Below are 14132 nucleotides of genomic sequence, written 5' to 3'. Positions count from 1 at the left end.
TTCGTATTAAACTTTTCAAGGCCTACGAGCTTGATAAATTTAACACTTCTTAAACTCAAGTTCAAACTTGAATATATTTAATTTTCTAGTTTAAATTTGAACTCAATGTCATTTGAGCTAAACTTATTTCAGACTCATTCTAATCAAATTTATTTTCACACTTAAATAAACTTGATTCAAATTTAACCTTATAATTAATTAGTTAAAATAGGATGTGCTTTGTTTTATTGCATTAGATAACTTTTTTTTTTTTAATAACTTGAAAATCTGTCCAACTCCACTAGATAAATAAACTCTGAAGTGTAGTGACTGACTTATAACTACTATATCTAATAATTCAAAATTTTGTTTTGTTGTAATATCTTTTTATTCGATCTCAAATTAATCAATTCAAATTTTGGTGTAAGACATGTCGTATTGATAGAACCCTAATCTTTTGTAAGGGGTCATTTCTCTTAACACAAACTATTCCTTTGGCTGTGGATTGCATAACTCTTACCAAAGACCTTTTGAAAATAATTGAACACCCACTACCTTCAAATTTCAAAGTCACCACTAGAACCCAAAAATTTCAAAGTCAGGGGTACAATCGTAAATTACTTCCCATTACAGGCTTATTTCTTGGCAATACTACCGAAATCATTAACAAATAAATTTTCCTACCACTCTCCGCAAACCCAAATCTATTTGCACACTCTCTCCACGTCAACTCTCCAATCACGTTACCACGCGTGTCCCCAGACAAGACATGTGACACCTCAGCATAGCGACTTCCTCTTTTTTTTTTTACACGCAGGAGTACATGTAACATCGCTGTCATAACTTTTTTTTTCTCTCTCCTCACGGCCATCTTTATAAATCGCCGTCCCTTCTTTTACTCTGCCGTGTTCTGATTTTACAAAGCCCGGTTAGATTCAGTCTGGCTGCTAATATTTTTTCACAGTAACAGCAAAAGCTCGATATTCTGCTCGGTCCTTGTCTGAAAAATGGCTTTCGCTTCGTTTATCGGAAGAGTCATGTTCGCATCGGTTTTCATTCTATCGGCCTGGCAAGAGTAAAGCTCTAAACACATCTTCAGATCTGCTCGTTTATTCAACTTCGCCATTCTGCGTTTTCTTTTTCTTTCTCTTTTTTTTTTTTTGTTTTTGCCTTTTGAGTAAGCGTGTAAGGAGGGAAATTTTGAATTTTAGATACATGTAAGTTTAAATTTATGGTTTTGCTGGTTATCTTTGTGTACATTTGCTTGTTCTGCTTTGATGCATCTGGATCTGATGAATGAATTTTGAGTTGAAGAATTTGAACAGCTTCTATAATATTTTCTTTATAATTTTGATTTTGAATTTGATGTTGTAGTTAGGAGTTTTAATGTGTAATACTGTAAAGAGACTTCGGTTGTGAATGAATGGATTTGCGGATATTGAATTAATGAGATTTATTTTGTCTGCAAGTAGAAATGTTAGTTAGATTAACTTCTTCTTCTAGTTCATTTTCCATTTAATGTATTGTGACCTTTTGAAACAATAAGGAGTTGCTTCTCTGATGTTTTGAGTAATGAATTGGGTAACATTACTGCAACAATGGAATGAAAATGCTTTGTGTAGTTATGTTGTTTAATTCCGACAGGTGTTTTGTATTAAGTGGTACCTCGTTTACTAATTTGAAGTTTAATCATGATTACAAATACTAATATTCAGGTAATGGGTATTAATGTTGAAGTTCATTTTTAAAATTTGTTTTTTGGGAAGGAACAATTGAAACTTCATGCAGTGCATAACTTGGAAGGATTGGCTTAATTGAATTGAACCATTCATTATAGTTGCGCTGCTTGTTCAAAATGTGTTCTGTTAATGACAGCGGTTGCCTAAACTTGTAAACTTTTATTTGATTGATGGTATTTATATTTTCATAATTGAAACTGTTTATTCACAAGTCTTAATGATTCTGTATTCAGAAATAGTAAATAATTTTATCCATGGGCAGCATAAAATAATTACGGGATAGTTGTGTTTATTTATCTTTTAGTGACTTTATCATGTGATGACAAAATTTAATGATACATTCTAATAATTATTAATTAGTACAGTGCGGCTTCCATTACTTTCCTCTACTTGGATCCCTGCTATGGTTTATGTGTTGAAGAATATGGGTTGCGGCTTCCATTTTTTTCTGAAATTCGTTAGTTGTTGCATGTTTTGCTTGTATCCTTGTTAGGTAGTTAAGTGATTTAAAACATTGAGAAATTTTATTATTGTTTGCATTACTAGTCCTTATGTGTACTGCATAAATAGAAATTTTGCTTAGAGGTTTCAATTTTTATAGCTTTATTACTGTGTCAACGTTATGGAAATCCATTAGATATCATGGATTTCTTTTTTAAGTGAATGATGGTTGACCTCATAGCTGAATAATGCTATTTACTATTCATTGCTATGTGATCGGTTAAAAAGTTGGCATCATAGGAGAATCTGTGCACGTTTTTTTCTCAGTATATCTATGTTCTCACGAGTACTCAGAATTTATGCTTTCTTCAGTTGCGAATAAGATTATTATGCAGTGTGTAAAGTATAGGTTGCTCTGTACCCATACTTGTCAGTTAGCTGCCAGAAATGCTTTTCATTTGGGAACAATGTTGTGGTGAAGCTCATCTTTTGTTATATGCATACCTGCATCATGCAGCTGTTCAAAATCACTGTTGTTACTTAATTTGGTGCAAATATGATTTTAACCGCAGCAGATGATTGTAAACTGTTTTTGCAGTTGTTTCCTAACACAGCTTGTATGTTTGTAACAATGCAGACTTTTCAATTCTAATAATTACTTTTTATATATTTTTTATTCATTCTCATAGGTTCAATGATTTTGGCATTGATGGTGGGCCTGCATCCAAGGTATTGGAACCAAAGTTAAACGTCTTCTCAAAGCACGTGAAAACTCATACTGGGGTGCAAGTTCCAGAAGTTGAAGTATGAAGCCCATTAACTTCTGGAAACTTTACTGTTGGGATATAATCTAGTGATTTTTCTGAAATATCGGCATTTTTCCTTTACAGATCAAGTATCTAGTTGCTGCTGCTATTGCACTGAAGGGTGTGGGAGGCCTTCTTTTCATCATTGGAAGTTCTCTTGGAGCATACCTTTTGGTTGGTATTATAGTCTCTCCGGCTTTTAAAATCAGTGATAACTCAAGTTAACTGAATTAATTCCATCTTTTTCTTTGGTTACAGCTTCTGCATCAGGCTATTGCTACCCCTATATTATATGATTTCTACAACTACGATGCTGACAAGAAGGAATTCGGTCAAATCTTTTCAAAGTTCACAGAGGTTAGTAATATTAAGATTTAATATGCTTTATACGCTATGTTGGAACCTTATCCCTCTTGTTCAAAATTTCTTATGTGTCTGCTTGATTGAATCACAGCATAGTTTTAAATCCTTTCTCGTTTTATTTTTGCAGAGCTTGGCACTTTTTGGGGCTTTGCTGTTTTTCATTGGCATGAAGAACTCAATGCCAAGGAGACAAGTGAAGAAAAAGGCTCCCAAAACCAAAACTTTCTAGTTTTGCAGTTGATCTGACTCTGCCGGGTTGAGTCCAGTATCTAGTTTTGTATGCTTCATGTTTGTACCAGGGTTTTTTGGATTTAAAGTTTAGGTGAAAATGTGATTTACAACTCACTTTGAGGATGTGATAGTGTTTATTGCCAAGCCAATTTATTGTTATTGAACTGAATATAGGGAGATTTTGCCTGTGTTAATCATGGTGCCTGTTACTGGTACCATCTTGATGACAAAGGCAGTCACAGTGAAAGTTAAAACAGACTAAAAAACTCACTGTCCAATATTGTAAATCACCACAACCCACTTACTGGATGCCATGAGAGCAACTGTGTGGACTGCAACAGTGCTTCGGTACTTCTATTGCAGGCTCAAGTCGGTTGCCAACTTGGTTGCAATTTGGTAATTGTATTTGACACCAATTATGGAGATGGAATAGAGGCATGGGGGAAGACGTGGCCAAATTGGACTCTGACAAGGGGCTACTTTCCTTTGTTTCCCCAGCCTCCTTCAGCGTGTACAGCGAGAATTCAGCATATGTTGATAATTTGAAATTTATTATTTTAATGTCGTATCAAATATGCATTTCATTTATTATTTCGTATGAAAACCACTTTATGATTTGCTCTCTTGTGCCACTTAGCGGCGATACAATGAGCACTCGAGGCATTTAATGAAATTGAGAGGTGTTACTGCATGAGACTCTTGGAGATGGCAGTGGTTCCTGTTCTTGCATGACAAGATTTTTTGGTTTCCGTCATGTTCTTGATATAAGGATAATAGAAAATTCTATCCTCCCTTCATAAGGAAAATTTCTCTATCCTATTCTGCCTATTCCCGTAAGAAAAATTCCTCATACTTTTCCTTTCATATTTGTTTGAATAAATAATATAATATTTCTTAAGTAATATAATATATTTATAATAATTAAAAACTTTTAAGGGTAATTTAATACGTAAGGGTTTAGAAAATATGTTGGGAGTAGATGAATTAGGAAATAAACAGATTGTAGATATATTTATTGTCGTCTTTACCTCCGATCATAGGGATTTTAGCCATTTTTGTTGTCCTCCTTATTTTATTAGGGAATTCTCTTCCTATTCAAGGAGGGACAAGTCAAAGATTCGGTTTTGCAAGCTGAATTGCCATCTTTAGAGGCTTTTGGGCTGGATCAAAATCACCTGAATCATCTGAAAGACATGGGTTATTTTGCGGAAGGGCTTGTATATTATTGCCACTGCCATCCGCCCTGCCTGCAGCCAACATTAATAATCGGTACATCCAAGCACGTGGGCAATGCCTACCTTACTATTCTGATGCTGGTGGCGAGCAATGTTATATATGTATAATTTGAGTACATAAATATATATACATTTATATGTGTCATCATATAAGTAAGTGTTATTTTATACGTAATTTAAAATTATCTAATTATATAATGACACACTTTAAATATATACTTATTTATATATTTAAATTGAATATGTATAATTTTATTGGCTGGTGGCCTCCGAGTTTTTCATTAAAATCAGTGGATGGATTGACGTGTCCTCAAATCCTGAGGCTTTAGTGGTGAACATTGGAGATCTTCTACATGCAAATCTCTACTTCTCTGTTTTTCCAGTTATATCTACTCTCTAATATCTTTGAGGATTAATTTATAGTGTGTAGCTTATGCAGCTACGATTTGTTTGATTTGGTACAATTGGCAAATTCAAAAGCGTGGAGCATAGAGCAGTGGCAAACAGTAGGGGGCCAAGATTATCAATGTCCAGCTCCAGTGAACCAAAGACAGAGGGATCCTGTAAGAACCCTAGTGCTGGTATACACCTTTAGTTTACAGCACATAAAGATTACTTTAACAATTTAGTTTTTATCATTAAAATTATTTTGTTTAATTTTTTATTATCAATAGTGATATAATAGGTAATATAATTATTAATTATATTAAAAAATTCTATTATCAATGATGATGTAATATATAATATAAATGATACTTGTATTATCAATTCCATTTTAGGTATTAAAAAATTATTAAAGAAATATTAAATTTATTATAATTTTTTAAACAAAAATACTTTCATTTTTAATTAATATAATAAGTAACATGAAAAATATTTTAGAATAACTATATCCAAAGATATTTAAGTAAAATATTTTAGTATTTTTATTACATTCAATTAAATAAAATAATTATTTATATTTATTGATTTTTATCAAAACAATAATAATTTTTATTAAATAATCTTCTAAATAATCTATTTAACTAATAATATTTTATTTTTAGTAATAAAATATTATCCAAATCAAATACACTTTTAAACATAAATAATAGTTTTTGATCAAAACTTAAATTGTTTAAAAAATAAAATTGATGATATAAAAACAAAATAATAATTTTATTATGGACTAATTTTAAAAATAAAAACAATTTTTTACCATATTTAAATGTTTTAAATATTATAATTTAATTCTTTAAAAGCTTTGATACTCCCGATATTTTTCTTTTGGGATGTAATTTTTATTTTTAAAGTTCTCAGGAGACAAACTGATTGCTACAAGGTAACTTAAAATATTGTGATGAGGAGGCCTGATAATTAAATATTGCAACTTGCCTTGTCAAACCACATATAATTGCCAATATTTTGTTGACATTATTATTATTTTTTGGCATAAACTTAGACAATCCACTTACCAATGAGCTGGATGAAAGAAATATTATACTAAATTATTACTAAAAATTAAATTAACAGGAGAAATAATCTCATTAGAAGAATAAATATATATTATTAAATAATATAATAAGATATAAACTTCGTGTTGCCTATCTCTCAGTCAACTCCTACCTACGAGGAAAGAGACTAAGAAATTTAGTTTATATCATCGTAATTACCGTATGCTGGGAGGTTGATATTTGGGGAGGTTGGAAGTTTGATCCATTTTATAAGAAAATATGAAAGCTCGATTATTTTAATAAAAAATTCTAAGAGTTTAATCTTTTTTGATTAAAAAAAAAAGAGCAAAGTTGGTAATTTCTATAAAAAAATATGATAATTCAATATCTTCAATTGTTGTTATCTCTTATTATTATTATTATTAAAATTCCTCTTTTAAAATGATCAATTTTGAACTAAATTGAAATTTTTTAAAAATATTTTCTCCATAAATTGAGCTAAGTTTTGGTGTGTTAAATTAACATTTTGTCCTTTAAAAATGATCATTTTTTGATGAAACTAAATTCATCCCTAAAATGAATGTTAAGCTTTAGTTAGTGGATAAAATTAAAATTTTATCTTTTAAAATGATCATTTTGGAACGAAATTAAAATTGTTTTTAAATTAAATAAATTAAAATCGTTTTTAAATTAAATATTTGTTGTAGTGATGATACCACTAGACTCATGAGATGAAGCATGACTTGCTTTAGATGAATTGAATTTCCCAGATTCAATTTTCTATATCAGAAAACCAATTTTGTAGGTGAGTTTGTGTGAGAGAAATAGAAAGATTTTAATATCATGAATGAAATAGAAAGCAATGGTTGTTGTAAGTATGGAAGCTTGTTCATGAATTCTAGAAGATGCAAGAGTACTTAAAAAGATCAATGCTATGTATACATATTTTTTAAAAATAATTTGAAAATACATATCATGTATCATTATGTTATTAAATATTACTTTATACTTAATTCAAAATCATCCACTCATATAATATCATATCATCTGTGTTTATAAATTGTGTACATATAATTTTATTGTTAAAAAAAAGGTCAAAAAACTTATTCCCACCCAAGGTTTAGTACATTTCCAAACTCTCATCTGTGAAGTTTTAAAAACTTAAATCTTCATTATTCTGTTAAAAATCTCTATTAATGTTAAGATAAAAATATTATTTAGATAAAAATATTAAAACAAAAACTAAAATTTTATTACAATTTCCCCATACTAGCGCTCCTTCCAGACTCTTAGATGAAGACGAATTGTTAGCCGACCTCTGATTGGCCAACAATTGGTTTTCGTCCAAGAGTTTGGAGGGAGTGGTGGTATGAGAGGTTGGCTGAAGAATGGTCACTAGAGAAGGAGGGAAAATGAAACATTTCAAAATTATTTGCAAGAAGAAATTGTTAGTTTTTAAACTAAGGGAGATAAATGTTAAAATTTTTTTAATTTTTTTAATGTTTTTAACTAAATAATATTTTTACCTCTTAACTTTAACACAAATTTTAACATAATGGTGAGTATTTAGGTTTTTGAAATTTCATGAGTGAGAGCTTGAGAATACACTAAATCTTGAGTGGAAATAAGTCTTTTAGCCAAAAAAATAATAATAATACATAAAAAAGTACTTGGTGGCCTACCACAAATTCTATGATCAAAAAGCCAAAAAACTCAAGGCAAAAAAGTCAGATATCCATGCCACCTTCCGCAAAAACTTATCTTTCAGAATCAATAAACAAGGCAATTAATTTTGACAAATCAAAGAGATGATACATCAATGTTATGCCTTGGTATTTTCCTTTTCTTTTCAGTTCTGTTAGGTAATACTAGACAATAATGCACGTGAAAGTTCATTTTTTTGGGCTAAGCAAGATACATGACATTTAAACAAGGCTGAAAGACTAGTTCCCACCCAAGGTTAAGTGTAATCTCAAACTTCTACCTTACAACTTTTAAAAACTCAAACTTCTATTATGAGCAAAATTTTGTTAAAAACTTAGTTAAAGTTAAAGATAAAATCATCATTTAATAAAAATTAAAAAAACTAAAGTTTTATTACATTTTTCCCCTTTCAGTTTGTAAACTAATAATTTTCTTCCACCTAAAGTTTGAAAAGTGGCAATTTCTCTCTAGGGTTTTGAAACTATCATCGAAGATGACAAAGTTCATCGTCTTCGATTTTGTTGGCTCTCTCTCCCAGCTTATCTCCTCCTACCAATCAAACCCCACCCACCAACGACAATGATTTCCTTTGACGAAGACGAAATTGTCTTCGTTGGAGGAAATCAATGTCGATAATAGGTGAAAAAGTCACCAGGAGGAAATAAGCTAAGAAAGAGAGGCAATGTAGCTGAAGACGGCAAACTTCACCATCTCAGACGATGGTTTCAAAATCCTAAGGGAAAAATTACCACTTTTTAAACTTTGGATGAGAAAACTATTAGATTTTCAAATTGGGAGGGGGGATTGTTATAAAACTTTAGTTTTTTAATTTTTTATTAAATGATGATTTTATCTTTAACTTTAACTGAGTTTTTAATAAAATTTTGCTTATGGATGAGAGTTTGAGTTTTTAAAAGTTAAAGAGTATGAGTTTGAGATTACATGTAACCTTAGGTGGGAACATGTCTTTGGGCCTTTATATAACAATCACTATCAATACCCTCCATTGTTAGGTAATATTAATAATCACGAGCGAACCTCTTTTATATGAAACAAATAGTTCATGAATCAAAATTTTTTTGTGGCAGTAATTCAATTTGAAATTGAAACAAAGATGATGAATGAATGAAGATTACACAATTCGGTTGTCTTCGTTCTACTTGTTTTCATTCCGTTTCTCTTCTTCTAATCAGCTTGAGCTTACTTTACTTGAATCCATGTCGTCAAGAGCCTTAAAAACTAGGTGTACATTAAACATAATGACATAGATTAGATACTAAAAACTAGATGCACATAGTCTTAATATATCTTTAATCAACATGTGGGAAGTCTTTAAAAACTGCCTCCATTTCAACAGTTTAAATTTCTAACCATCAGGCCAATTAAGAAAATTGATTCAAGGAATTCAGCAACCTCATTTATTGTAAATTAGCTCCATATGAGTAAAATCCATATAATTTATTAGTAGGCTATAACGAGGTAGCTTCCTTAATGATTATCATGACCTCATTCTCTCTTGTTACAAGAAGGAAAGCTTCTTTTTTTAATTTTAGTTGGGTGTGAGCGCATTTTCAGTTTGCTATAAATAATAAGATAATATACCATTTGATTTAAGTTAATGCGAAATGCTTATGCATTGGAAGAAGTCGCCATGGGGAGGAATCATGCTAGCGAATTGCGTGTGCAAATTGATTTGTTTCATCGAAGACTATGACATTTTCCTACAGCTAGAATGAAGGATTTTTCTGATGTATTTGTTTCGAAAAATAAGGAAAAGAAAGGGCCTTATGATATTTGCCACCAAGTTGAACAATATCAAAAGCAGTTAGAAATTAAAAATCTATGAATATTTTTTAGCTTGTTCACATAGACACTTAACGGAAACCAAAGCTGAAACTACAATTCAGAAAATGTGTTAAGCAAATTCGATCTGACAATGCATTAGAATTTGTCTTAGGAAATTTCAAGAGATTCATATTCAATGAACGGATTATTCATCAAACCACATGCCCACAACAGAATGGAGTTGTGGGACAAAACACACACAGGCACCTTCAGAAGCGATTACAGTTGAAACTGTGGAGTGACTTCACAGCTTAAAATGTTCAAGTGCAGAGGTTCCTTTAAATCCTTCTGGCTTTGGATGGACAAATTTGACTTTTAAATAATCATTTGCAGTGGTTTCCCTGTAAACTGGAGGATTCTCTTCTGAAAGCAGCTCTTTTATTGGACCGTACAATCTACGATCCTTCCCTTGCGCTCTGAACACACATGCCACCGAGATTCTTGGGCCTGCATTTTTCGACAAAACCCTGTGGTGTACACTTTTGAACTTGTCATTGGATATTAGCTGTAGGAACACACAAGATTAATAAAACCAATCACGGCTTCGTATAACTAAATTATGTTTAATTAATGGTAAGTTCGTTGACTTGCCTGTAACATATCTCCGATGTTGACAATTAGAGCTCCAGGAATTGGGTTAACACCTACCCATTGATCCTGATGGAGTACTTGAAGGCCACCCGTTTGGTCTTGCAAAACAACGGTGATGAAGGCACTGTCAGTATGCTTGCTAAGCCCCAAAGTCCGCTCTGGTTCCGGGCATGCTGGGTAGTAATGACCTACACAGTTTAGCCCTCCTGCGCAACCCATTTCAATCATGTGGTTGGATTTCAGACCAAGAGCTTCCGAAATTAATCCAAACACAGTCATCCCAAACTTCCGTATTTCATCACAGTACTCGATCAGTATATCTCTGCAAGTTAATCAAATTATCAGGGCTAAAGCCCTATCCCTATGTAGCATGGAAATGGAAATTCAGAAACAGAAGAAACATAAACGTTGAAAAGTGTATAAAGATGAACAAAATAGTTGCCGGTGTTATTGCATACCTGCAAACTGCAGGCAAGCCATCAAGATTAGGTGGGCGAGGAGCCATAACGCAAGATAATGAATCTCTCCAATTAGCTACTGGTGCTCTATATAAATCAAAATTACTATGATAGATCGCCGTTCTTGTTTCATCACGAGAATAAAACTCTTTCTTTATGTCGCTATCTTGCTCATGAAAACTCCGTATGCCATCAATCATATCCCCCAATATTTTTAATGGTATCCCATGGTTGACCACTTGCAAGAATCCCCACTTCTCACAAGCATTTCCAACTTTTCTGATTATCTCGCGGCGTAGACTCGGATCTTTGTCAATGCCCTGAAAATCTATGGTCGGAATAGTGAACTTGTAATCTGCAGAACCTGATTTGTCACAGGACTCAGATTGCTCATCAATGAAAATCCGTGGAACTTTTGAAGCTCCAGCATCCACTATTCCTTTTACACCCGTTTTTGATTCATCAAAAGCCTTTAATTCACTTATTCGGTCATATGTAGAAACCCCTTCTGCCTGAATTTTGCTTGAGCTCGCCATTTTCTTTCTTATGCAAATAGAAGTTGTATACTAGTCTTAAGTTATACTATAATAAAAGTTTTCAATGAACGAAATAGAATAAAATATACAAGAAAAAGAAACAAGAAAGCTTGCAGCACAATTGTCCGATTCCCTTGACGTCTACACTATCTTCATTCAACATGAGACAATAGGTCCATTTCAACAATTAAAATTTCTAACCATATACAAATCAAGAAAATTAATTTCAGCAATTTTGCAACCTCATTTATTATAAATTAGTTCTGATACATATTCGACCACCTCTTCACTTTTGGCCTCCAAACCTACCCCAAGCCTACTTACCACACAAGAAGCTAAGGAGCATGAATTTCCAACAATGCACCAGCCTATGAATGTCAACCTTCTTCATTTTTGGCCCAAAACCACTTTTGGGTATAATTTCATTACATGCACCCAAGGTCCAAGTGAATAGTTTGCTCCAATTAATCCAAAAATGTAACTTTTGAAGCCCACTATTGGCCCCAACGTCCAAAACTCCTTTTTGAAGTCCAGAGAACTCAAAATATACCTTTAGTTGGTTTTGAACTAGAAGAGAAGATGGTTGCCTTAGTTAGGAGATAAGTTTCCTACATTTAAGAAAAAAATGTACTATTTTATCTTGTATTCATTAATTTAGGTATGAGTTTAATTTATGATGGATGGCTTGGTATACATTAGCGACTTTAGTTGATTTTATATTAATTTTGTTGACCAAAGTGTATCATTGCCATGCATGCCTTCTATATAAAGGAGTGAGCTTTCATTTGTAATTTTTGGTTGACATTTGAATGAAACTTGAATTAAAGCATTTGAAGCTTTTTCCTTATTTTCCTTTATCCAATCATCTTGATAGAAGATTGGTGGTGAAAGACCCCAAGGTTGGTGGATCTCTTTCCTTTATGCCTTGGTTTTCATTAATGTGTTCCTTAGAATCCAAATTGCATGCATGTGAAGGGTTTTCAATCTTATGACAGAGAGTTGCAATATAATTATTATTTCTGCCACTGTATTCTACTTGTAATTTGATTATCTTATTCTACATCAATTGTATACACTCATAGCTTGAAAGAAAGTTCATTGTGTTGTGATTATGATGAAATGAATTCGGTTGGATTTGAAGTTGATTTAGTTGGTTAAACTGGAAGAACAAAAAAACTGCATATGCCACATAAACAATGAAAATAGTTTTTATTTCTTTGGCTTCTTGTTGCATGTTTGGATGAATATGCACCAAGTTCCCTTAGGAATAAAATCCATCTCATTTATTAATAGGCTATAGCGAGCTATCTTTCTTATCTACAACAATATTTTTTTTTTCTATATCTAGGTGTAAGCACATTTTCGGTTTTCATAAATATCAAGATAATATTACTTTTGTTTTATATTGGTAAGAACACAAAATCTGTCATTATATCCAGATCTAATTCTTTTTCTTTATTTTCCTAAACATATATTCAAGTTCACCAATTCGCCATCATCAACCATGAGCACCATTTCTTCTTTTGCCCAACATAATTTCTTTCTTACGTCTTCAGATTTCAGACGCAATCACAATTATTAATCAACTTTTTTATTAACATGATCATTGACTTCAAATTTGTGCATCTCAAGATTGTAAAAGAAGCTTGGGATATGCTTGTCAAATGCTACTCTACCGTTAGTGCTATTTATCAATTCCACTTCTATGGTGCTCTTAGTAGCATGCATCAAAAACCCATTCAGTCGATACCTGCACTGCTCTATAGGACCATTTGTCTTTGTTTAAACCAAAATGACAAGATGTTTAAGTTGTAGTTTTTTTTTCTAAAGAATGAGATGAATCTAGAGTTTATCGGTGTAGTATGGCTTGAATGATTATTTTGAATCAGTTAGATTATTTTTACTACATAGTGGCGGTGTTGATCTAAGCTAGGATGAGTTAGACATGATACAAGCCTTCTCAATGAGGATGTTGAGTTCAACAGGTAGGGGAATTCTATCACACCTTTAATGATTGAGACCCCGAAAACAAGGCCAAATGAGTAAAAGGCTTGGGCCAAGACAAATTACACTGTGTGGCAAGGCCGACGCAGACTGTCCACGTACATTGATTGGGCATACGAACCTATTGAGTTATTTGATAGCAGAACATATGGGGATGATAGAGCCATGTCTTATCTAATCCAAAACAAGGCTGGTTGGCTGCCGGAGATGGCTGACAAAAGAGAAAGAGGCAAAGTGCACAAATTGGTTCTAGACAAGAAGCTTGGATGGGCTTGCCTGGCTTTGTCGGAGAGCATGGTGCGGTTTGAACAAATTTGGAGCTGGCATTGCTAACAGCAACTGAATTTTGGCAGGTGGTTTATATTGCCCAAGATGCTACAGTTCTTGGACAAGACCCTAGGAATATATTGTGGGCCGTTGTACGCAAGAACTGTCTTGCTCAAATTCAAACCAATGTAACCATTTGTAATTGCCTTGTCTGTGTGCCCTATAAATATGGGCATGGCCCCTGCACACGTATTGAGCGTTGGAATAACTTTTACATGTATAATTTCCTTTGTAATCACTTGATGCAGATTAATAAATGTTGGGAGAGACTTTGGCCGTATATGCTTGTGTTATGCCATTTACTTGATGTTATTTGTTGCCTTGTTGCCTTCTTGATGATTGTTGCATGTATGCCACCCGCACGCACTATTGTTGCTTGTTGAACTTTCTTCATCTTGACCCTAGCACGTTGAGTTATTATTGGACCAAGTTTGAGAAGA

The 14132-nt window shown here is 32.7% G+C and overlaps 2 protein-coding genes across 3 annotated transcripts; one reads left to right on the top strand and one right to left on the bottom strand.

The window, feature by feature from the left end:
* Positions 1-846: 846 nt before the first annotated feature.
* Positions 847-3728, top strand: LOC123210077. 2 transcript variants are annotated; one of them, XM_044628268.1, is made up of 5 exons: positions 847-1054; positions 2849-2963; positions 3050-3139; positions 3224-3322; positions 3456-3728. In XM_044628268.1, the coding sequence occupies exons 1-5, from the start codon at positions 987-989 to the stop codon at positions 3555-3557; spliced, it is 474 nt and encodes a 157-aa protein (XP_044484203.1). In that variant the 5' UTR covers positions 847-986; the 3' UTR covers positions 3558-3728. The 2 variants fall into 2 exon arrangements, with proteins under 2 accessions (XP_044484203.1, XP_044484204.1); XM_044628269.1 differs by having other exon boundaries at positions 860-1196.
* A 6028-nt stretch (positions 3729-9756) lies between these two features.
* On the bottom strand, positions 9757-11599 carry LOC123211126 (1-aminocyclopropane-1-carboxylate oxidase homolog 1-like). Its single transcript, XM_044629664.1, has 3 exons — positions 10826-11599; positions 10368-10689; positions 9757-10281 (listed from the first exon to the last, which is right to left on the bottom strand). Exons 1-3 carry the CDS (start codon positions 11359-11361, stop codon positions 10021-10023), a joined length of 1119 nt encoding a protein of 372 aa, XP_044485599.1. The 5' UTR covers positions 11362-11599; the 3' UTR covers positions 9757-10020.
* Positions 11600-14132: the final 2533 nt, after the last annotated feature.

This window comes from Mangifera indica, chromosome 3 (assembly GCF_011075055.1).
Source record: "Mangifera indica cultivar Alphonso chromosome 3, CATAS_Mindica_2.1, whole genome shotgun sequence".
NCBI lineage: Eukaryota > Viridiplantae > Streptophyta > Magnoliopsida > Sapindales > Anacardiaceae > Mangifera > Mangifera indica.
This window is presented reverse-complemented; position numbering and strand designations above follow the sequence as displayed.

What these genes read in the sequence shown, in the direction of transcription:
- LOC123210077 (XM_044628268.1), top strand. Translation starts at nt 987, where the DNA reads ATGGCTTTCGCTTCGTTTATCGGAAGAGTCATGTTCGCATCGGTTTTC. An exon ending in ATTCTATCGGCCTGGCAAGA is followed by an intron (nt 1,055 to 2,848) that starts GTAAAGCTCTAA and finishes TCATTCTCATAG; the next exon opens with GTTCAATGATTTTGGCATTG. An exon ending in TGCAAGTTCCAGAAGTTGAA is followed by an intron (nt 2,964 to 3,049) that starts GTATGAAGCCCA and finishes TTTCCTTTACAG; the next exon opens with ATCAAGTATCTAGTTGCTGC.
- LOC123211126 (XM_044629664.1), bottom strand. Translation starts at nt 11,361, where the DNA reads ATGGCGAGCTCAAGCAAAATTCAGGCAGAAGGGGTTTCTACATATGAC. An exon ending in GGCTTGCCTGCAGTTTGCAG is followed by an intron (nt 10,690 to 10,825) that starts GTATGCAATAAC and finishes ATTAACTTGCAG; the next exon opens with AGATATACTGATCGAGTACT. An exon ending in ACATCGGAGATATGTTACAG is followed by an intron (nt 10,282 to 10,367) that starts GCAAGTCAACGA and finishes GTGTTCCTACAG; the next exon opens with CTAATATCCAATGACAAGTT.